The sequence below is a fragment of the Brassica napus genome, chromosome C5 (genome assembly GCF_020379485.1).
Source record: "Brassica napus cultivar Da-Ae chromosome C5, Da-Ae, whole genome shotgun sequence".
NCBI classification, from domain to species: Eukaryota; Viridiplantae; Streptophyta; class Magnoliopsida; order Brassicales; family Brassicaceae; genus Brassica; species Brassica napus.
Genome location: NC_063448.1, coordinates 22182251 through 22203456, shown reverse-complemented (window position 1 = coordinate 22203456; position 21206 = coordinate 22182251). Strand labels below are relative to the sequence as shown.

Genomic DNA, 21206 nt, shown 5'->3' with positions numbered 1-21206 from the left:
AGGCAGATTCTTCCATTAGCCTCCAAAGGGGAGGAGGGGGAATAAAATTATGCACTACAAACAAATCTCAAGACAAAGTATCCTCCGAGAGAAACTAAACTAGATATATAGAGTCTACTGTCTAGCAATAAGTCACATACATAATTTTATGTTTCAACCGTATGGTTATGAATGAATCAGACAGATTCTTGTTATATTAAAAATTCTTTTTGCTAGAAGGTTTGGCCTAAGACTTTGAACAATGTTCCGTGCCTGCAATCGGCAAAAAAAAAAAAAAAAAAAAAAAAAAACCACTAAAATAACATTCGTTTGCTTAGTATAATAATAACGTCTAAGTACACAATCAACAGAACAAGTAGTAGCAGCCTTAGGTGGGCTATATATAACTCAAAGCGGTTGGAATCACTTGTTGGAGTAATGTATACCATTGTTGACCAACATTTTCGGATCAGGTTTCAGTGGCTGTGGCTGTGGGAACATAGCTTTGTATTGTGGATCTATTTGCCAATGATATGGTATATTTTGTGGTGGACCTGACTGCGGCTGGATCATATGCATTGGCGGTGCTCCATTCATTTGAAATTGAAATTGTGGTGGAGGTAGTCGTGGTTGCATCATCATATGATATTGTTGTTGTAGATTCATTGGTCCATGAAACGGAGGTGGAGGTCGCCTAGCATTGGCTAAACCATTGCCATAGCCGCCATGATCAGAACCACCATTCCCAAACCTTGTTGAGCCGAACATTCGCTTTGCCAATGGGAAAGGCTGAACAACCTTTGGTTTGCTGCGTAAACACCCTAACAGAAGATACTTTCTTACCATCCTTTCCTTCTTCTTTATAGTGGGCCTCGTATTTACTTGGGGTGCACGTTCCATGGGTCTAGGATCAGGATTTGAACTAGTGTCATCAGAAGAAGAAGTGTCGTCTTCATCCTCATCTCCATCTTCATCTTCATCTTCATCTTCATGATCACTGGTGAGATCTTCATCAGGCATGTAATTTACAGACACAAGCTCTGTTTTTCTTTTCGGTTTTGTAAGTTTATGAACGAGAGTCATAGGGTCGACGTCGCCTGTGACTGTCATGAGCCCTTTTTTTACGTTATACTCCGCTGCGGTCACGCCTGTATATCCATCCAGTAGGAAACAAAAGGTGTTTTAGAAATAGAACATCTTATGTTGGAAATGTTATATCGATTTTCTTTTATTACCGGGGAGACTCTGTAGCTTTGTTTTTGCTCTGTTTAGGCAACCGGAACAACACTTTAAATCGACTTTTATTACGCAAGCCTGCAAAACAAAAAAAGAGTTACACAAAGAACCATAAGCAACATAAAAAAATGGCACAGAGAGATTGAGAGACGAGAAGAAGTGTGTACCCGGACGGGTTGGTTTGTGTTGGCCATTGAAGGGAAGCTTGGTGAAAAGAAGGAGAATGAGAAGAAAACCCTAAAACTTATATTATACGAGAGACTTTCCATAATTAATTAGCATAGTTGTTTTATTGCTGAGCATATTTCCTTGTACTGTTTATAAATTATAACCTATAGTAACTAGATTTAATAAGCTTTGTGCGAGTTTGATTCCATTAACCCGTTAGTTATTACATTTCATTGCTTAACATGTGCTATTATTTACCCCACGATGCATATTGCTCCCTCATTACTCGCTTGAAAATATGTGTCACTTGAATTTTATTCATTGATCAAATATTATTGCTCATGACATATTTATCGTATATTATCATTCTCCAATTCTATATACTTGATATTTTATGCGGTAATTCTAGTATGTATATTGAATTCATAGATTGAGAATCAGTTACTAGATTGATAAGGAAATTGTTTTGACGTATGTTAATTTACTTGGGTCAATATTTACTAGTTATTACAAAACTTGTGTTTATAAAAGGACATTGTGAACACTGAATAGCAACTAGAATATTTACTTTTCAAGCGCTGTCATGAATATTTACCGAAGAAAGCATCTTGTGAATAGAATATATGTTTTTATCATTCATTTATTGTTTGATATATATTTATTCCTTATATGGTTTACTAGGATCGGCCCGCCCTACGGGCGGGATGTAAATTTTAAATAATTAAAACAGTTATATATGAAACTTTACATATTAGTTTGATGCTGTATATGTTATTGTACGTGGAGACTAAATAAACCAAGTTATTTGTATATATTATTATTGTTTGCGTAGAATTATGTATTATTTTGAATCAATGAGTAGATCGCAGGAAAAAATCTTAGGGGTTTCTTACTTTTTTATATTTTTTCTGTATATATTGTGTATTAAATCTTAGTAATGAATATAAATTAATATACATTTCGTTACATTAGAATATGGGAAGAATATATTTTAACCTAACAGTATTTTGGATGTACAAATTTGTTATTTGTTTTTTTTTAACTATCACTATTATATTTATGTGTATCTAGTTATGTTAGGATAATTAATACTATATGGAATATATTTTATGGGGCTATATATTTTGTATGAATAAGCTAGTACGAATAAAACTAATTGTGTTGATTTATTTGACATATATTTGTATTTTGTTGTATGAATAATGTAGTAGATATATTCCATGGATATACTAAATCATTCGAAACACAGTAAACATGTATTATGGACCCTGTATTTGGTAACCAATAATTTGACGTATGTGTAAGTGTTAACATGCTGTTTTTTATTAAACCCAGAAATGTAAAACTCTTAAATATGACGGAGTCGTCTATACCGAAATCTAGGTGGTATAGACTGATGATACAAATTATGACTCAAATCTATACCGAAGAACTCTCTTTTTCCTCTGCTCTTGTCACTCATGTTGGTTCAGATGGTGTTTGTCTCTCCTTTTACCTCCAGACTTCATATATATAACAAACACACAAATGCATGCAACTTTAAATCCAAAAAGAAACGGGTCCGTGATTGACACCAAAAAAATTTGAAGCGGACTATATGTTAAACCATACTAAACCAAAGAAGGCTGTATCTCCCTCCAGAACATAACCCTAAATGTATGACAGGAAACTTATATTTACAGGTTAGTGATTAACTCTGTGAGAATCTCCTAGTCATGTCACGGTTTTCATGCATGTGGCAACTGGTAAACGTAAATCAAAACTTGTAAATGGTCAGCGCCTTTCCTATCGAAACTGGTGTACCACTTAAAGAAGGGCAATAGAGATGGTTAGTTGTGTACTTAAGAAAAAAAAAAGAATATTATTGCTTAAAGATAATTTTAGACAATAGTTCAGAAAAAAATAGAAGAAGATAACTGTAAAACTTCAGTAAAAAAAAAGATAATTGTAAACCTCGATTGTGAAAGCAAAGCTCTAAGTTTTTAACGTGACGATATAAACAAACTCCTTGGTTCTTACGAAAAGATGAGAAAGGGAATTCAAGTATCAAGACGTTCCATCAACCTGAAGAATCTCAGTGTCAAGATCTTAGCCAATGACTCTCAGTAATTGAATAGCATGAAAAGTAACAGACTAAAAATGATAATGGAACTCATTACAGCAGCTATATGAAGATACAAAAACAATAAGTATGATTCCCATATAATAAAAGCTTGAGGAAACTACGAAAGGAATTCGGCTAATTATCTACTATAAGTTAACAAAAGTATAATAATACCAGTTGAAGTGAATCCTGGTTTTGGTGGTTTGCATAGGATCTAACTCTTTCTTCAAGCATAGTTGCACATCTAGTCACACCCAGCAGACTACGCTCAGCACAGATCCCACCTAATACTGAGAAGATCAACTTATTATCTCTGAAAATATCACTGCGTTAATGCGTATAAGTTGATTGTTTTTACTTTTACCTGAGATTTCAGGGATGGTAAGACATTCCAGAACCTTAAGGTCGCATCTCCTCCTTCAGTTACAATTGTCTTTCCAACGGGTGAGGCCGCAAGGTAAAACAGGTTCTAACAGTTTCAAAATTTAAAGGATCCATTTCCTTGAGCTTTTGCATGCAGCCTTTACTGTGAGCATCGAAGATACTCCAAACGAAGTTATAAACTTCAGAAAAATCAGTTATAAACTCCAATCACTAAAATAACGTCTACCATAAAATAAAAACTTAGAATCATGTCTGCAATTGTTTGAATAATTACCGTACATTTAGCAAGCTTGATTCACCGTTCTTTAACATTGGGAATCTGATGGTCTTCTGCTTGACCTTCCTAAACCAGATGCTGAAGGAAGCAATTGTTGAGAAAGCAACTCGACTGGATGAGAGATGAAGATAGAAGATGTTTCAGTTATTAATCACCTAAATACTGAGTATACTCGATGTCAAATACACCTTGGATAAGAATATTGACTCACCTTAACGTCCACCATGAGCAATCGATATCTAGATGAGTATTTTGGAGATCGCGATTCCCAGAAGAGACATACTAACATATTTATAACCGATACTGCCGACGGAAACTACGGAAATGAAGATCTCGTAGTTGGCGTCTGAATTAATGGGATTAAAGACGTAAAAAAGACGTACAGAAACGGGTAGGACACTCGACCGGCACCGTCTCCGCTAAGAACACACCTGTTCATCACCACAGATTAGGGTTTGCGCAGTAAGGTGGTAGCATGGCCGAAAACAAAGAACGAACTTAAGCCCAATCTTTAGACAAAGCCCATCTGATTTCCAAGTTAATGAATCACTGCGTTTTGATAAAACTGGACACGTGTCAACAGCACAGAACTCGAATTTGTGACATGGAATCCCATGTGGCTTCACCAGGAAAGAATCAACTCTTCTTTATATAATTAGATACAGTAATTTCTATATTACTTGGAACGTCACATGCTCTCAGCTCTCTTTAATCTGATTTGATATTATTTTGGTTTAAGTTGTTTTAGATAATTACTGGTTTGAATTGGTTTAGTACATGGGCTAGATGAATTATCTACTTTATTGATTCATGTTTTGGTTTTTAGCAAAATGACGTTTGCTTGATAATTAATTTGGTCTATGTGATTTGTGGTTTATCATGTTTTATGATTCGAAAGTATCACACTAAATTATTTCCGAAATATATTTTTTGAATCACATTTACTTTCATTCTTTCTTGGAACATTTAATAGAAATTATTTGTAATCATAGAGTCGGTTAAGTTGATAACAAAAAAAAGAAGGGAAATTGTTATTTGTAATCGGTTACTCTTTGGTCTAATATCATAAACAACTTTCGATTATATGTTGATATTTAGTAATGTAATGTCCATATTTATATGAGCAAGTTTAAGTATTTCAGGATTGTGTATTCTCTCAAAAGAGAAGATATAGCGTGAGATCACAACCAGTTAAAAACATGAATAGCTGGAACTCTCATCACCCATACACTTTTTATTAAGATAAATGTTTTTATTTGTCATACTCTCTATACAACATTAATATAGTGATGGTTAATGAAATAGTACGAGTGAATGACATAAGTAATATAGGATTATTATACATATACTTTGCAATTAGACACTTATAATAATACATATTTCTATATAATTTGAAATTAATTATTATTATATTACCATCATCTTTTGGGTTTTAAGTTTAAGGATTGACAATAAAAAATCTATAAATTTTGGAGAATAATCTAAAGAAAAGTATGATCACCTGAATGTGATTATTTAAAGCTCATTATGTATTTTGCATCTAAAGATTACAAGACATAAAGCCTGTAAATAAACCTAACTATGTTGGATGTAAATTTAAAACTAAATTTTCTCGAAGAAATTTTTGATGATGCATATATATTAAAAAATACATTTTCACATAAGTAAAGTTGTCCAACATACACGTTGATAAAAGATATTAAAGAAGTTTATAAGTATATGTTGTGTCCTTAAAACTCATAAAAATAATGAGCTATTGATATAAGATGATAAATCTCGTCTACTTGATTATGATCCATTCTCTTGAAGAGAATATGACATTTTATATTGAGAAAAAAATCCACACAAAGAGTATTGGTCAAGAAAGTGAACATAAAAATGGGTGTATACGTAAATATAAATATAAATAAGGTCAAAAGCCGTAGAGTTTCTTTATAGAATTCATATTCTCACTTGAAGTTGAGAAAATAAAGATGGTAATAAAGAAGAGATATGATTCAATCATTTGAAGATGAAATATAATTATTGTGAGTACAATACAAGATAACATAAAGCTTATAGAATGTTTAAGAAGAAGATATATATGAATGCTCCTGAAGAGTACATAATATTACTGCACATAAGAATGTAATTTAGAATCCTTATTGCGACATATTCTTATAAGTCTCAAAAGTTAGAAAGATCTGAAAAAGAATACATGACCATGTTGTTGATTCAAAAATAAGATGATAACGTTGTAGTATTATCATCTTGAGGAGAAGAGTTAAAGAATCTCACATTTTATAATAAATGAAACATCCAAAAGATTATGTTTACACTAAAATTGGTTGACAAATCCTTCTTAAAGTAGATCTATGGAATTTTGAGAAAAGTTATGTTGAGATACTAAACGAAAGAAATGTTAAATTAATTGCAAATCAAAAGTATTTTTCAAGGCAATAAAAATATTTTAGAGAAAGTACCTACATTCTCTTATAGATTGTACTACACACATATTAGTGTAATAGAGATAAATATATAGTAAACCAGAAGTTTATAAAATATTTGGTACAAACTAGTTAGACCATTTTGGTTCAATAATGCTGCGAAAAGATACATAAAGATTTATGTGAATATTCATTGAAGAACCTGAATATTCTTGCGAATGATTTCACATATGTTGCTTGCTTATAAGATAAAATGGTAATACAGTTTTCACCAGCCAAATGAAGTAAGCCAAATGAAGTATTGGCATGAATAAATGAGATGTTGGTGGACTGATCACCCCTATGCATCTTTATAATCTTGGTGAATTCACGTCTTAAGTATTTGATAATTATTACATGTTCATTGGAATAAGTATTGAACATTTTGAGCAACATAATTCATATCAAGCCAACAAGTAATCACTAGTTCTCCCCATCATTGGCAGTGGTGGACCTACAGAGGAAGATGGGGTTGCACCTGACACTTCTTAAATCTCAATAAAGTTTAATTTGTTCCATAAAACAATGAAGAATCGGTAGTTCTAGCGGTAAAGTCTTCGTTCTGACACCCCTAACCCGCGGTTCGAATCCTACCTATGACACCTTTTATTCCTTTTTTCCTTTTGAATAACAAGTTTGACCCATGTAAAATTAGATCATGGGTCCGCCATTGATCATTGGTATTGGGTTAGAAACCAACCATTTTTCGTCTAAGAGTTTTGGATGTGCAATATACATTATAGTTGCTCCACACAACTTTATTACTGTGTTTCAAATGAGGTTGGGAATATATGTTGGATATGAATCTCATTGATACTTAAGTATCTAGAGTCTTCCCCGAAGGATATAAGTAAGGCTCGATACTAATGCTAAAATTGAATTAGTATTTCCAACATAAGGGGGAGTAAATAACCAGCTGGAAAATATAATAAGTTGAAATGAATTATCATTGATCCTCTGACTAAATAGAATGTGAAATAGAAGTCCAAAAGATAATTCAATCACAAGCTTAGTAAAGCAGTTGTCAGACACATTTACTGACCCATATAAATTGTGATCAAGCCACATATACCAGATGTAAATGCTCCAATAAGAATTGATTTTCTATAAGAACAATATCAAACTGCTAGTCACGCCTGCAACATGGTTGACGTGTTGGTTCCAAAGTTAAGAATCTTAGTAAATCAAAAGGAGCATAAATTAATAATGGTCAAGAGGAAATATAGTTTTGAATGATCTCCAGAAGAGACATTAAACATGACTGAAAGAAATTCAGGTACTTGAGACAATGAAGAGATCTCAATAAGTTATGTCATATACGAAATAAAATGGAACCAATAGCAATTCGATGTCGAAGATATTTATGCACGCAAAGTAGTAGTTGATATGATAAAAGAGAAATAGGATCATGAAATAAAGTCTATTGAAAAGTCTACACAAATAAATTAGAAAGATATAATAGATAAAAATATAAACTCTCATGAAAGAGAGAAATATTTGGACCAGTAGTCCATACACCAAAATGCGTATACAAGTGGGATAGAAATGAGTTGTTGCACTAAAGAAAGACCAATATGGAATTGGTTGTGAAGAGATATAGTCTCATGTGGTAGATGCAACTACTTTCAAGTTCCTTATCAATCTGACAATAAAACTTGAATTATACGACCTACTGGAAAATGCTAATCTTTGAAAGATAAAATCCATGAAGGATTGATGATATCAAAATCATGTTCATAGGAACTCTAGCTATTCGATCGAACTGGAACAAAATATTTTATGGGATATGAAATATTATAAGGTTAATTAATGTATCCATTTGTATTTTTCAAGGGATTATGAATAAATAAAATCATTGATTTGAATATAATCCAAACTCTTTGAAGAGTTATAACAAATTGTTTGTTTAGAAGAAATATCTTGAAAAGACTACATTGTTATGTATTCCAAACTCGACATCTAGAATAAGAGATGTTATCTTCGAAGATCAGTAAAGACTTTAAAATGATCATATATATGATTGATCCTGAAGTATCATTCTTAAAGTGTTATTTGAGTAAGTTACTGATCATTTTCATGATTGAAACATATGATTTCGCATGAGAAGAAAGAAAGTCACAACAGAACTTTTATAGTACGAGCATGAACAACTCATATGTACAAAACAATTGGTTAGACGATTGTATGCTAAGATATTTGGCTTGAAGTTCAATCAGACAACGAAATTATTGTCTATGTCAAAAGAGAATCAAGGACCAAAAGTCTTAAGATTCTAGATATTATAATAGAAATCAAAAGAGTTTATTATAATATACTCAATCTATATCAAAAGAGTTTATTCAGATATACTCAATCTAAAAGATATTTATTTGATCGGAATGCATATCCTGAAGATGTTTTTTCTAGGAGAATAAATATGATACTATGTGTGGTTGTACTATTTTTTTTATTATGGTTTTTGTCCCACTGTATTTTTCCATGACAAAGTTTTAACAAGGCAACAAAAAACACACAAATTATGAACACACAAAAAGAGTATTATGATGTCAAAGTTGATGAGGTAAAAGAAAACTTCAATTAGAAAGAAAATGATAAAGCTAACGGGAACTTTTGGTCGACAATAATGTTGGGACTAGATTTGGAGATGATATAATGAAAACGTGAACAAAGGAAAAAACAAGAATAGTAATAACTAGTATTCGTAACAGATAAATTCCCTTTAACCAAACTATATAAAACCAAAAAGAATCAGCAGGTATTTGATTTACTTAGTTAAAAAGTGACCCCCCAGGTGTGAAATAAAGGATCACACTACCTTCTCTGGTTCCTTTACAGCTTCTTTACTTTCTTTGGCATCATCTACTTCTGCTTCCTCGCTCTTCTCTGTCTCCTGCGGGAATGCAGGTTCAGAGCTTTCAGCATTCTTCTCATGCGATTCAGCTGCTTGTTTTGATGCATCACAACTCGATTCTTTCAACTTCTCCGCTATTTCAGCCTCGCAACTTGCTGCATCTGGTGAGCTCTCAGTGGTCGCAACACCACTTGCATTTAGTGACTTCTCTGTGGTTTCATCGTCACATGTATCTGGTGGTGGATTCTCCTCTGCACTTTTCTTATCGGTATCATCGCCAGTATCCTCTTTCTCGGTTTGAACCTCTCCATTGGGCATTATGGTGGCTTCGTCTGGGTTTGAAGAAGGCGCAGTGGACTCGGAGGTCTCTCTCCATTCAACCCAAGCTGGTGATTTTTCAGCTTCTGGTTCACTCGGATTACCGGAACGATTCTTTGATGTAGAATCTTCTGTTTCCATATCAACAGCCGCGGAAGAGGCTGCAGTGTCGCTGAATTCATCGGCTTCACCTATGATGACATCATCATCACCATCGGGTGAAGGGGAAGCGATTGAGTTCACTGAGCGCTCATTCGCAGCCTTTTCATCATCGAAAGCAAACCAGTTTGAATTTGTGAAGAGTGAGCCGCTACAAAGACAGCATGTTACATTGTGTAAGTTAAAGGACCGCATCAGCCATATGAATAGAAACGATTGATTTCTACCAGAAAAGAAAAGTCTAAACCCATTACCTCTCCTGATCATCTCCAAGGCGCAAGGAAGATATGACGACTTCTGCAGATTCATCATCAAAGTAGACATCCTGCAACATAGAGACTTCATAAGAGGCTTTCATGTCTACACTAATCACTAAGCTAGCTTTTATACTGACTGCTTTAGACGAACAGACTCAAGAGGCCGCAATAAATCTTTGAGGGACTTCTCAGCAATAAATAATACAGAAAGGAGATAAAGTAAGAAATTAAAAATTGTTCCAAAAACGAAATCTTCTCCCAAAAGGGGTTAAGATTTGTTTAGCGTCATATAACAAAGATTTTTCAAGTTTCAGTTCTTATAGATAAGGAAAAGACAAATAATACCTCATCATCCCGTTCCATAGAGCCTTGGGCCTGCAGGGGATAAATGAAAAATGTTAATAACAGAACAAATGTTTATAGCATGTAATCTTACAGTTTCAGGAAAAGAATGCAACGAAAATCAAAAGCTATAACAGAAAAATAGTTGCTCAGGTAAACCGACTAAGCCAAGCATCCGGCCTAGTTAAAGATGATATTGGGGAAGAGAAGACGGTAGGAAAACCACATGCTAACTATCCAGAGGTTAACCAATTATAGAATGATTGGAGAAAGAAGTGACGATTTGACTGTCCACCAAATATAGGAGTACTACATCAATCCCAGTGGTCCAAGACATCACCAAAACTTTAAACATTCAAGCATCAGATTTCACTATGTATCATATTTCCGGAACTATATAACAGGATTAAAGACCAACAAAAAATAAAATGAGATTTCCTACAAAATTCCTGAATCGATTTTCTCCTTTGTCTCAACAATCAACACCCATGACCTTCCAAGATAGTTTCAAGACTAACTAAAGGATGTGGCTTAAATCTATGATAATCATAAAAAGGATCACAACGTAGCAGCAATGATAAGGAAACACGAGAACATCACCTCATCCATGTCATCGTTGCTGTAAATGCCATATTTAAAGGCCTGGCTCAAGTTGTTTGCTAGGGCTGCCACATCATAGTCTCTATCGTGGTAATCATCATCATCGCTATCTCTATTACGATCAAGGAGTGAAGTTGGCCTCCTGTTAAGACAGAGAATATCAGTAAAAGGAATTATCAATACTACACCAACCATCACTACTGCCTCTCATGTAACATTTACCAGCCCCTAAAAAGCTTCACAAAAGCAGGCTCTCTAATTGCCATCTACCGGGAATGTGCAACCACATTTAAACTTACCATATATCTTGATTACTCTTAAGGCAGATTACACAAATATGACAAATTTAAATAAGAAATATACAGCTTCAAGCATAACCTCTGCTTTTGGTCATAATCTCTAAAAACAGAAGCCTGTTTTCATCAGGTTTCTTTAAGTCTAGCAAGAAAAAAATACATACCCGCAGGCCCAAGAGTAGACATTTTCCAACGTATTACGCTTTGACAGGACATCCGTCTGCCAATCCACCCAATTGCTATTTGCCTGGTAAAATAAACGTAAAGAAAGAACCTTGAACAAGATATAAAGAGGTTGATACTGTCAACATTTCACATGAAAACAAGCCATCAAGAATGTATGCTTGGGAGAAACCAAAGAGAGGTTAAAACATTAGCAAATTGTTTTTGACCATCGGATCTTCTACAGAAAAATATACAACAAATGTACAGAAATATCATACTCATAAATAAAACTCTGAAAACTAAGAATAGCAATTAATTTACTCGAACTGAATATTTTCAAGTCGAATAAACAAACTTTTTGCACTTCATACCTGCATATGCACATGAATGTGTGGCAATCATCTAAAAAATAAAGTCCATCAGACAGAGGTGTGGCATACCACTAAATGTGACTGAATTTCTACATTGCTATTAGCTAGCTGGAGAAGTTTATTCGAGATGCGAGTCAAATGACCCATGCTTCCAATCCTGAGTGGCTTTCTACCCTCTGCAGGGACTGTAGGATGGAGCTGAGACATTACATGTTAACCAAGTTAATAGATAATGATGCCAACCCCAGACGTTAGCAATTAAGTAGCTTCACCTTATCAGAGCCAGCATCACTTAATATGGAGTTTTTTTCCGCCTCTAGTATACTTCCAATAAGATTGCATTCGCTGAAAAGATGGTCAAGAACTTGAGAGTTTTTGCTCTCCAAACATGAGAGAATTACATTCTCCACATGGTGATGTAAAAAATTGTTGTAGGGATACCTGAAAAAAATTGCACCACAATTTAGCGCGCCATCTTGCATACCATCAACTGAGAAAATATAATTTCCCACTTACTCGAATAACAAGTCCAACACTCTTTTCACCACTCCAAGTCGAATTACTTCCTTCTCCGCTGCTTCACTACCGACTGTAAGTAAGACTGAAATAAACTCTACAATCTAGGAAAAAGAAACAGAAGTCAAATTTTCATCTGTTGAACGGATGTAGTTCAGAAATTTGATATGATAACCATAACAGTGAACAGAAACATTATAATTAGATAACAATTCAAAGAAATGAGAACAATAAAAGTACCTTTAGTCTGTGTTTTCCAAGAGGTGGTTGCAACTTGCCATATGTTGTTAACAGAACACCCTCAGCAGATGAAACATTCAAAAGCATGAGTAAATCACCTGCATAGTCGAAGCGTATTACAAAGTAATTAAAGCAGCCAAGAGACGAACTAACAGTACGAACAACAAAATAAAATAAAAAGACCTATTAAGTTGTGAAAGAAAAATGCTATATATGATAGTCTTGCACATCTAGTCTCTTTACATCAGGAAAAAACCACTAAAAGAACCCAGTATTCTTTCTTCCCATAAGAGCAACTACATATGAAAGCTAATAAACATCTCGTGTGTGCTCACCTAGGCTTCCAAGCATTCCCTCTACTGTCTCGGGATTAGTTACCAGGCTTTCATGGGTTAGTTGACGACCATACATATGATAAGTCCCCAATGTAAACCTCTTAGGATCCAGCAGAGATATGCATACAGATAATGAATTAACCAGAACAGACTTAGGCCGTGAATCTTCTAAAGTATGTTTCAACAACCTTCCAGTGCAGCTGCATAAAATTTTACAGGAATCAAAACAATATAAATAGAAATTTTCAAAAGCACCAGCGACTACATAAAAACAATAGCCAAAGCCGAGAAAAGTCTACCTGGGGCTGGAAAGTTTTGTTGCAAGCCCAGGGGGTGCGTATCTTGCTACAGTACAAAGAATTTCAGCTGCGTTTGCATGTACCTCGGGGGAATCCTACAAAATATAACCAAAAAATCTCCAAGGTATTAGTAAATAACATTGCCTCGGAAGCTAGAATAAATCTAAAATAAAGGAGGAAAGCCATAAGACTAGTCCATATTAAAAGAAATGTAAGCAATGTACTGAATGGAACTTACGGAGGAGCCAAGCTTGTCTACAATCATCTCTAAAACATCTGTATCTTCTACCCACTGCATTGCACTTGTGTAGTTTGAATATAGGTGTTCATCAGTACCGATCAGACGTTTTAGAACCTGAGCACCAGCAATAAGTTAGAGTCTAGAAAGTAGTATATTACATAAATCTAATAATCTTCAACATATAAATACCCCCTACACGTACAACTTTATTGTTTACAGATAATAACAATTGAAGGAGTCACTGGTGTGACAATAATAATTATACAAATAATACATGACAATGACGAGAGCAACATTAGCAGTATTGCCATAATTCTCATCGTCAAGACTGGGTCTACTACTATTGTTGTCATAAACAGAACCATAGGTACTTTTAAGGGGAGGAAAGCATAACATTTTTTTCCCCAACTATTCAGTACGTTCTCACGTAGATGTTTAACAAATGAACACCGAAATCAGAGTTCCTAAAACACAAACAGAAGTGCAGACCAACCTCCATTATAGATGTTATACCAATCAAATCAACAAGCTGCTTCAGTATTTCTTGATGATCCTGCACGAGAAAGTCAAGGTTAATCATAAATGAATAGTTACTATGATCTCCAGATGGTCAAATGATGTTTAAAGCATTGTTAGATTGTGCACCAGTTATCAAAATATAAACAGAGTTACATTAAGCATATATCCTAATCAAGGAAACAAAAACCAACTTACTTTTATGAATTGCATGAAAGGGATCGTCTTCCGCACTAGCAGACAGATGACAACCTAGTAATGGAAGATAGAAGAAAGGGCACGTAGAAGAACATTATAGAGCCGATATAAGTGCATGGAAAGCTCTCCATGAGTTTTCTGATAATTGAAAATTTGTCAGAATGCTAAATACCTTGCTGAAGTATCCGGCAAGTAATGCGTTATGGGTTTCTTTGGCTTGCAGAAACGAAAACAGCAATAACATCAACTGCAAAAGGAAGACATCACGAGAGGTAAGAAACCCCAAATGCATTTACAAAGCATAAATATAGGAGAACGTAAAAAAGTCAATATCTACCTCCTCATCCTCAACTAGTGTTTTCAGTATCATTTCAATCTCACATGTGAAAATTTCGCACGCAATAAAAGGAAACCTGGAACACATTTAGAAAAAAATATCAAATTATTCATCAAAACAATCAGCAAATAAAAACAATAGCATTTGTCCAAAACATTTACTTGAATGTTCGCTTCAGTTCCCCATCTTCGAGAGGCTCCTCTATTATGTAGCTAATCAGTTGTTCCACCTGCACTCTTTCTCTCAAGCTGAAATAAAAGGAATCCAATAGTCAAGAATGAGCGGCATTTTTAGTGAAAAGAGAATATAGTTAACGACAGGAGGTTTGAAGAATCCAATTATTTAGCCCACCCTGATGACAGAGATATTGTATGTGTAGCAAAATACTAGCATGTTGTAAATAATGTAAATTACAAAGTGGGGTTGCATAAAAGATTAGAAAAAATCCCAGCCGTTTATATAGCCAAGCTTTCAAGGTGGATATCTTAAGAAGTTACATCGTATTGAGGTAACACATTGAACACCCTAGGGAAACAGATTGCCCACCTCCAAATAATGCATACTCTTATCCTCTCCAAGGAAGGTAATGAAGCATAAAAGGCAAGAAAAAAAAAGAGGTTACAGAGGGAGCATACAAGTTTAAGAGTCGTCCATTGAGGGCTTTGCATTCTTGAATAATTTCATCCTCGTCAAGAAGTTCCTCTAATGTGAAATTATCTTTGTCCAAAATTGCTTCAACCTGCAAACGGAAAGAAGGAGAATACATAAGTGCCAGCAGAATACATGATAGAGTCACATAATTATCCCATTCGATTCGAAAAATCAAAACTAGGACGTATCATTGCATAGTTAAATTGGTGTCGTTTTGATGGTTATGGGTTATAACTAAACAGTCCCCCTATTGGGGAGGATTCCATCATTTAAAAAATATTATCTTCCCTCTCTCTCTATATCTCATCTCCATTGTACAAATTAGTCGAAGAGAAAGCAAACTCAGAAACAATAAATACTCGGAACAAGATGGTAGAGAGACAAAGCTCAGATATGATCAAGAATTAGGTACATGAAGAAGACACTGGTTACAACTTTATGTCCAAGAAATCAATAACCCAATCAAGAAACAGAGGAAGCTGCCAAAATCCTCAGAAACGAAACCCCCAAAAACCTATGCGCTAAATCCACCAAGGAGAAACGCATCCAGGATACGAAGAACCAGCGAAAACTCATTCCACAGATATAAATGGCCGTAACAAACAAAAAAAGAGGTCAGGGAGAAAAAAAAACTCACGGCAGAAGCCGTGGACAATCCCGCCATTCGCCAGAACATGTTTCCAGCTCAAGAAAACGTCGAATTGCTTCCGCCTCCACCGATCTTCGAAACCCTAACAACACAAGGGGAGTTTCGCCCAGAGAAATGAAAGAAGAATCGATCGGAAACAAGTACTCTGAACCCTAGAATCTGTAAACTCGATCTGAGATGGAAGAAGAGAACCTTCAATTGCGGGAGGGGGTATTGCTTGCTTGGAGATAGAACAAATCTACTTCCCTAAACCATCCAAATTACCGGTTAAAGTTTATAACACCCGGTTCACTAAACCATCTAAACTACCGGTTCAATCTGACTGTAGGTTTTTCCGGTTCAATATGTATGTACATAAAAACCAATGCTTTCTCAGTATTAGAGATTCTCTGTTGTGTATTGTTGAAAGCTAAAAGATTCTATTAGTTTGGTCTTATTGTTAATGTCTTTGTGAATTTTATTGGCAGGTACAAGCTGGGATTTTGTCCCAATGGTTGGACCTCCATCTCCCGTTGAGGAAGTTCTTCAGAAGATACAACCGTTGACTTTGTACAACTACGGGCCAAAATAGATTCTATCAACCACGAAAAATGCTGCTCCACAGCTCCTGAGATACTAAGCCTCAGGTGCAAGTTCGTAGTTGTACAAAGTCATGTAAAACCATGGACTTAACTTTGGAGTTCTATCCGAATAGTCGAAAAAGTAAGTGCACTTTGTGTCATAGTTAGCCAAATCAATTCTTATAAACCATTTCCGTCTATTCTACTACCATAAACCCGGGATACTACACTTGTAGCCAGGACCTACCTTGAGTAGAAGCTAATGAAGTAGGTGATGATCATATACAATACTAAAAGTTGAATAAGAGCTCCTCTCATGCTGTCCACATAAGCACAAAAAATCAACCTATCACAAAGCTTTAAGTTGCCAGCTCGACCTGTCCTATTTCTTCATTGCGAAGCGGATGATTTGAAACCAATCGTCTCTTCACCTTTCTTTTCGTCTCAATGCATCCTTTAATTATAGTCTGTCTGTCTCCCTCTCCACTTCAAATCCCTAAATCCCCAAGCATCACCCTATCTAGAGTATTCCCGTCTCTCTGTCAACGGCTCCACATTCTGGAAATCAAAACCCACCGCATCCATGGCTAACAACCACCAGCTCCTCTAAACCTTCGTTCATTCATCTCCCGGAGAAAAGATCCCGAGTAGCTATGAAAGCTTCTCTCTCTAGAACCAACGAGGCTTCTTTATCCGCCGTCATCTCCATGCTCGAGCGTGAACGGCAAGGATTAACAGTGGCATACGGCGGAGGATTTCTGCCGGCGCGATAAGAAAACCGATGAAGAGAGGAGGCTTAGAGACACGTGGCGTAAGATTCAAAGAGAAGACGATTGGGCCGGGTTAACGGACCCGATGGACCCGGTTCTCAGATCGGAGCTGATCCGTAACGGCGAAATGGCTCAGGCCTGTTACGACGCCTTCGACTTCGATCCTTCCTCGAGATACTGCGGCAACCCATGTCGAGTGTAATCTTCACTTTGGTCACACATTGGGTCTGTTGATTTTTGAAAGCATTTGACCTTGCATTAGTTATGTGTTTTGATTTAGGTTGGCCTCTAAATGTATAACGTCTCCATTTAGATCCGACGTGGGTTGTTGGTTCGATGAGGCTCTTAGAACTCAAGCAGTGCTATTGGAGGCAGGCTTTCTGAATATCTTTGGTCAGTGTCAAGTTTCTTGATCTCTTAGGATGCAGTTTTGATACTTTTTTGCTATGTACAGAGAATCTTTATAAGATTACATGTGTGATTTAAGGTATTGCAAACTCCAGAGCGGTGTCTGTATGGACCGGGTAAATTAGAGATTGAAGTCTCAGGAAGTAGCTCTCGCTTTGTGGTTGGCTTCTTATGTACCGAGCTTCTGTTGTTTCCGTGTTCCCCTGTGAGGAGGGCTGTTGTGTTGATGAACTCTGGAGGTTGGATAATGCGCTGAGATCAAGGTCTGGAAAAACTGAGCAACGACACCGAGTACATTTCACGTTCAAACGCAGCCACTGGTCTATGCACTCCACATGGAAATTATGGGCGCAAGGTAAACCTCTAACCTGTAAAATTCAGACAATTTCCACTCATCTAAGGAATAAAGCAGGCAAACACAGAATTGTAGCAAAATTTATGCATAAGAAGTTGGCTAATCCCCTGACAATGTTAGGAAAAGAGATGTTTAGTACCTCATGTCCAATATGGAGCTCCTCTAAACAGATTAAGCATTCACCGCAATCATCTGGGACAGCTTTTAACCTGAACTTTGGAAGTTCTCGTATGAGTGCCTCCACAGCTTCAGTCTGCTTCGAGTCATATTCACGTTAAGGATAGTTACTTAAATGCTTAACGTACTGAGAACAAAACGACAAGACTTGCCTGAGCAGGAGTCAAGTAAAGTCCAGGATGGTATGCAGCAGCATCTTGACTTATGCCTCTCATCTCTTAGAACATATTATAAGCTTCCTATTAAATTATTTCAACATTATCATAATTTGCAAATGTGATGGGTTGTTCTTTTATCATGATCTTTAGGATGAGCCTATTGATAAGAGCAAGCACTGGGGTGATTTGGAGGAAGAGGAACAAGAGGAGGAGATGGATGAAGAGGAACTAGAAGACGACATGGAATCGGTTGATACATTGTCGAGGTATTGTTTTGCTTTAAACTCTGAGGTGTATTTGTTTGCTTATTATATACTGTAATATCTTTTTTTCATTATTATTATTACTTTTTATTATATACTAATATCCAAGTATGAAACTGAACATTTTTCCCTTTTTCAGCACTCCAACTGGCACAGAGACACCGAATCAGGGCCGGTCCTGAGGAAAGCCGGATGAAACATTCGCCTAGGACCCCTAAATTTTTTGAAAAAAACTACATAAATATAGGCCCCCAAATTTTTTAAAAAGGCCCCCAAATTTTTTTAAAAAAATTTTCAATGAAATCTTTACGAATATCGCCTAAGGGCCCCGAAATCTCGGGGCCGGCCCTGCACCGAATGCAATTGAAGCAGAGAAAGGAATCCGATAGGCCTCTATATCAAGTAGGAAAACCAATTTTAATTGATGCCGAGCAGTATTTTACTGTTAGCTCTTATTGGTTGGTTTTTAATGCTGTCCTTTTAAAAAAATTCTGAAGGTACTTGAAGAATTGCTCCTGGAACAGTGTTGTGAACCACACACACATACGTTATTAAAACTGGTACTCAAGACAAGCCGGGAGCAAAAAGGGTAAGCAATCTATGTCGGACTTACCAAACATTTTGTTTACTAAAGGAATTGGTAGGCACTTTAAGTATGTCGTTGTCAAATACTTAATGATAGTTCATGGTTAGTTGGAAATGAGGCTAAAACTTTAGAAGTAATTTGATCTATTGAGGTTGTTCGGTCATGTAGACCGTGTTAGTTTTGCATTGTCCAAGTCTTGTGTGTTTTTGAGAATCATTGGTATTAGGTATAGACGTTTAGTTATGGTAGTGTCTTCTGACGCTTGCTATATGCATTTAATACGTCCTCGATTTTCGGTTTGATTTATAACAAGCGGCTAATTTATGCAATTGTGTAAATATGACCCGATTGATTTGCTGATGAGGGGCAAAAGACAGATCGTGTGGATATCAGTTTACAGCCAGAAGAGCTGGAGGCCATGTAAGTAGTAGAACCACTACAACATGTGAGTTCAATAAGAAGATAAAAGCCATTGAAAAAATAGTGTTGTTAACTATACCTACATTTTTGATTTTTGGAAGGTATGAGGAGGTAAGAGAAGAGGAGAGAAACTACGCAATAGGCCAGAGGACTTCAGTGACATGGTCGCCGAGGTAATGATTGAACTTAAGATATATATATATATATATAACTTAAGATATATATATATATATATATATATATATATATATATATATAACTGTTTTAATACCATTGATATGCACAGATGCAAAAAGTACATCAGATATGAATCATGCAAGCATGACAAGAGTCAGGGGAAGTATCACTAAGGCAGATCCATGATGATGATAGATTCTGATAAAAGGTTGGTGGATTTACTTAGTTACGTAACAGCAGATTTTGGTTGTAGTAGTTACGTAACTTTCACATTTACTCTCTTCATATTTAAATGCCTCTTTCGCTGCATTCATCGTCCCTTTAAGTTAGCCTTCAGGCACTTAAATCGCACAGACACAGCTAGGCTATGCGGTCTCAGTAGCGATTGCGGTTTGTATTTTGTGCTCTCCGCAGGCCAGTCTCCCTTCACTACTTCTCTTTGATAAATTCCATTACATATACGTAGAAAGCCGCATTGGTTCTCAGTGTCTCATGGATCCCATTACACCTTGCACTTGAAAAGGAACAAAACAAATTCAAGAAATAAGGAAGAAGAGCAGAAGTTGTGTCATGCTGTTTTGGTAAGTTTAATCTTCAGCTGTTGAATGTGACATGGATCTTCTTACTGATGAACTAATGCATTTTATTTTCTTTGTTAGGCTGCTAATCATTTCATGTGTATGGGTGCGAACAAGGTAGTTCTCGCTAATTGTATGCTTTTGTGCTTTGCATCATCCTGGTTATGCATGTGGAATTGGAAATCTTTTTATTCCTTAGTTGGTGCCTTCACCCTTCAGGAGTTGAAAAAAACCAAAATCTTCTACAACTTCAACTGGTGATCTTAGAATTGGGCTTGGACAGCTTCATCTAATGTCAAAAGTTAAGAACATTGCTTCTCTGCAGCTATATGGAGAGGAGCAAGCGAGTGTAATTTCAAGCAAACAACTTCACCATAGAACGCAGTTCATCATAATGCCAGTACGAATAAGAAGTCAGATCAGAAGATTATGTCCTTTTCGGGTATCAGCTCTGTCTCTTCTTCCATAAGAAGATCAAAGAAAACGATGGCCATTGAACAAGTCGTTTATCTCTATAGTTTGGACTTGACATAGCGCTTCAGAGAAAGGGAATAGAGTTTTCATAAATCATTATTGTTTTTCTTTTATGTTGCATTAGCTCTCAGTTAGGTCAATTTCTCAAATGAAAAATAAGTTTTTGAAATTAAGATACATATAAATGTACGTTTTAAACTTTGTCAAAATATCATAACAAATACATTTCTCTTTCCGTAATTGTTAAACAGCGATGTTGTTCATGTTTCATTTGCGGCTTCGTATTTCCTTTCTTTTTATATTGTCTAAATTTATTCTTCCAAAAA

At 35.7% G+C, this 21206-nt stretch overlaps 2 protein-coding genes and 2 long non-coding RNA genes across 10 annotated transcripts; 1 reads left to right on the top strand and 3 right to left on the bottom strand.

The window, feature by feature from the left end:
* Positions 1-5: 5 nt before the first annotated feature.
* Positions 6-1409, bottom strand: LOC106408859. The gene is made up of 3 exons (XM_048757314.1): positions 1383-1409; positions 1215-1293; positions 6-1127 (listed from the first exon to the last, which is right to left on the bottom strand). Exons 1-3 carry the CDS (start codon positions 1407-1409, stop codon positions 403-405), a joined length of 831 nt encoding a protein of 276 aa, XP_048613271.1. The 3' UTR covers positions 6-402.
* A 1236-nt stretch (positions 1410-2645) lies between these two features.
* LOC106407719 lies at positions 2646-4735 on the bottom strand. 5 transcript variants are annotated; one of them, XR_007323552.1, is made up of 4 exons: positions 4360-4734; positions 3852-4259; positions 3662-3777; positions 2646-3447 (listed from the first exon to the last, which is right to left on the bottom strand). It is a non-coding gene; the product is annotated as an uncharacterized LOC106407719 (long non-coding RNA). The 5 variants fall into 5 exon arrangements; XR_007323550.1 differs by lacking the exon at positions 2646-3447 and having other exon boundaries at positions 3470-3777; positions 3852-4050; positions 4151-4259; positions 4360-4735; XR_007323551.1 differs by lacking the exon at positions 2646-3447 and having other exon boundaries at positions 3470-3777; positions 3852-4013; positions 4151-4259.
* A 4434-nt stretch (positions 4736-9169) lies between these two features.
* On the bottom strand, positions 9170-16196 carry LOC106410985 (serine/threonine-protein phosphatase 6 regulatory subunit 3). The gene is made up of 19 exons (XM_013851637.3): positions 15943-16196; positions 15290-15393; positions 14816-14902; positions 14655-14730; positions 14490-14564; positions 14318-14371; positions 14097-14156; positions 13601-13717; positions 13363-13457; positions 13064-13263; positions 12729-12826; positions 12489-12592; positions 12245-12413; positions 12042-12170; positions 11601-11683; positions 11141-11282; positions 10544-10573; positions 10196-10266; positions 9170-10092 (listed from the first exon to the last, which is right to left on the bottom strand). Exons 1-19 carry the CDS (start codon positions 15979-15981, stop codon positions 9420-9422), a joined length of 2406 nt encoding a protein of 801 aa, XP_013707091.1. The 5' UTR covers positions 15982-16196; the 3' UTR covers positions 9170-9419.
* Positions 16197-16339: 143 nt separating this feature from the next.
* On the top strand, positions 16340-21128 carry LOC125586995. 3 transcript variants are annotated; one of them, XR_007323547.1, is made up of 6 exons: positions 16340-18406; positions 18533-19651; positions 19753-19824; positions 19938-20036; positions 20295-20409; positions 20488-21128. It is a non-coding gene; the product is annotated as an uncharacterized LOC125586995 (long non-coding RNA). The 3 variants fall into 3 exon arrangements; XR_007323549.1 differs by having other exon boundaries at positions 20243-20409; XR_007323548.1 differs by having other exon boundaries at positions 20155-20409.
* The last annotated feature ends 78 nt before the right edge of the window (positions 21129-21206 follow it).

Coding starts and splice junctions, on each gene's coding strand:
- LOC106410985 (XM_013851637.3), bottom strand. CDS start 15,981: ATGTTCTGGCGAATGGCGGGATTGTCCACGGCTTCTGCC. Junction 14,903..15,289: donor AATGGACGACTCTTAAACTT/GTATGCTCCCTC, acceptor CTTTTATTTCAG/CTTGAGAGAAAGAGTGCAGG. Junction 14,372..14,489: donor TTGCCGGATACTTCAGCAAG/GTATTTAGCATT, acceptor TTCCATTACTAG/GTTGTCATCTGTCTGCTAGT.
- LOC106408859 (XM_048757314.1), bottom strand. CDS start 1,409: ATGGCCAACACAAACCAACCCGTCCGG. Junction 1,294..1,382: donor ACACAAACCAACCCGTCCGG/GTACACACTTCT, acceptor TTTGTTTTGCAG/GCTTGCGTAATAAAAGTCGA. Junction 1,128..1,214: donor AAAGCTACAGAGTCTCCCCG/GTAATAAAAGAA, acceptor ATGGATATACAG/GCGTGACCGCAGCGGAGTAT.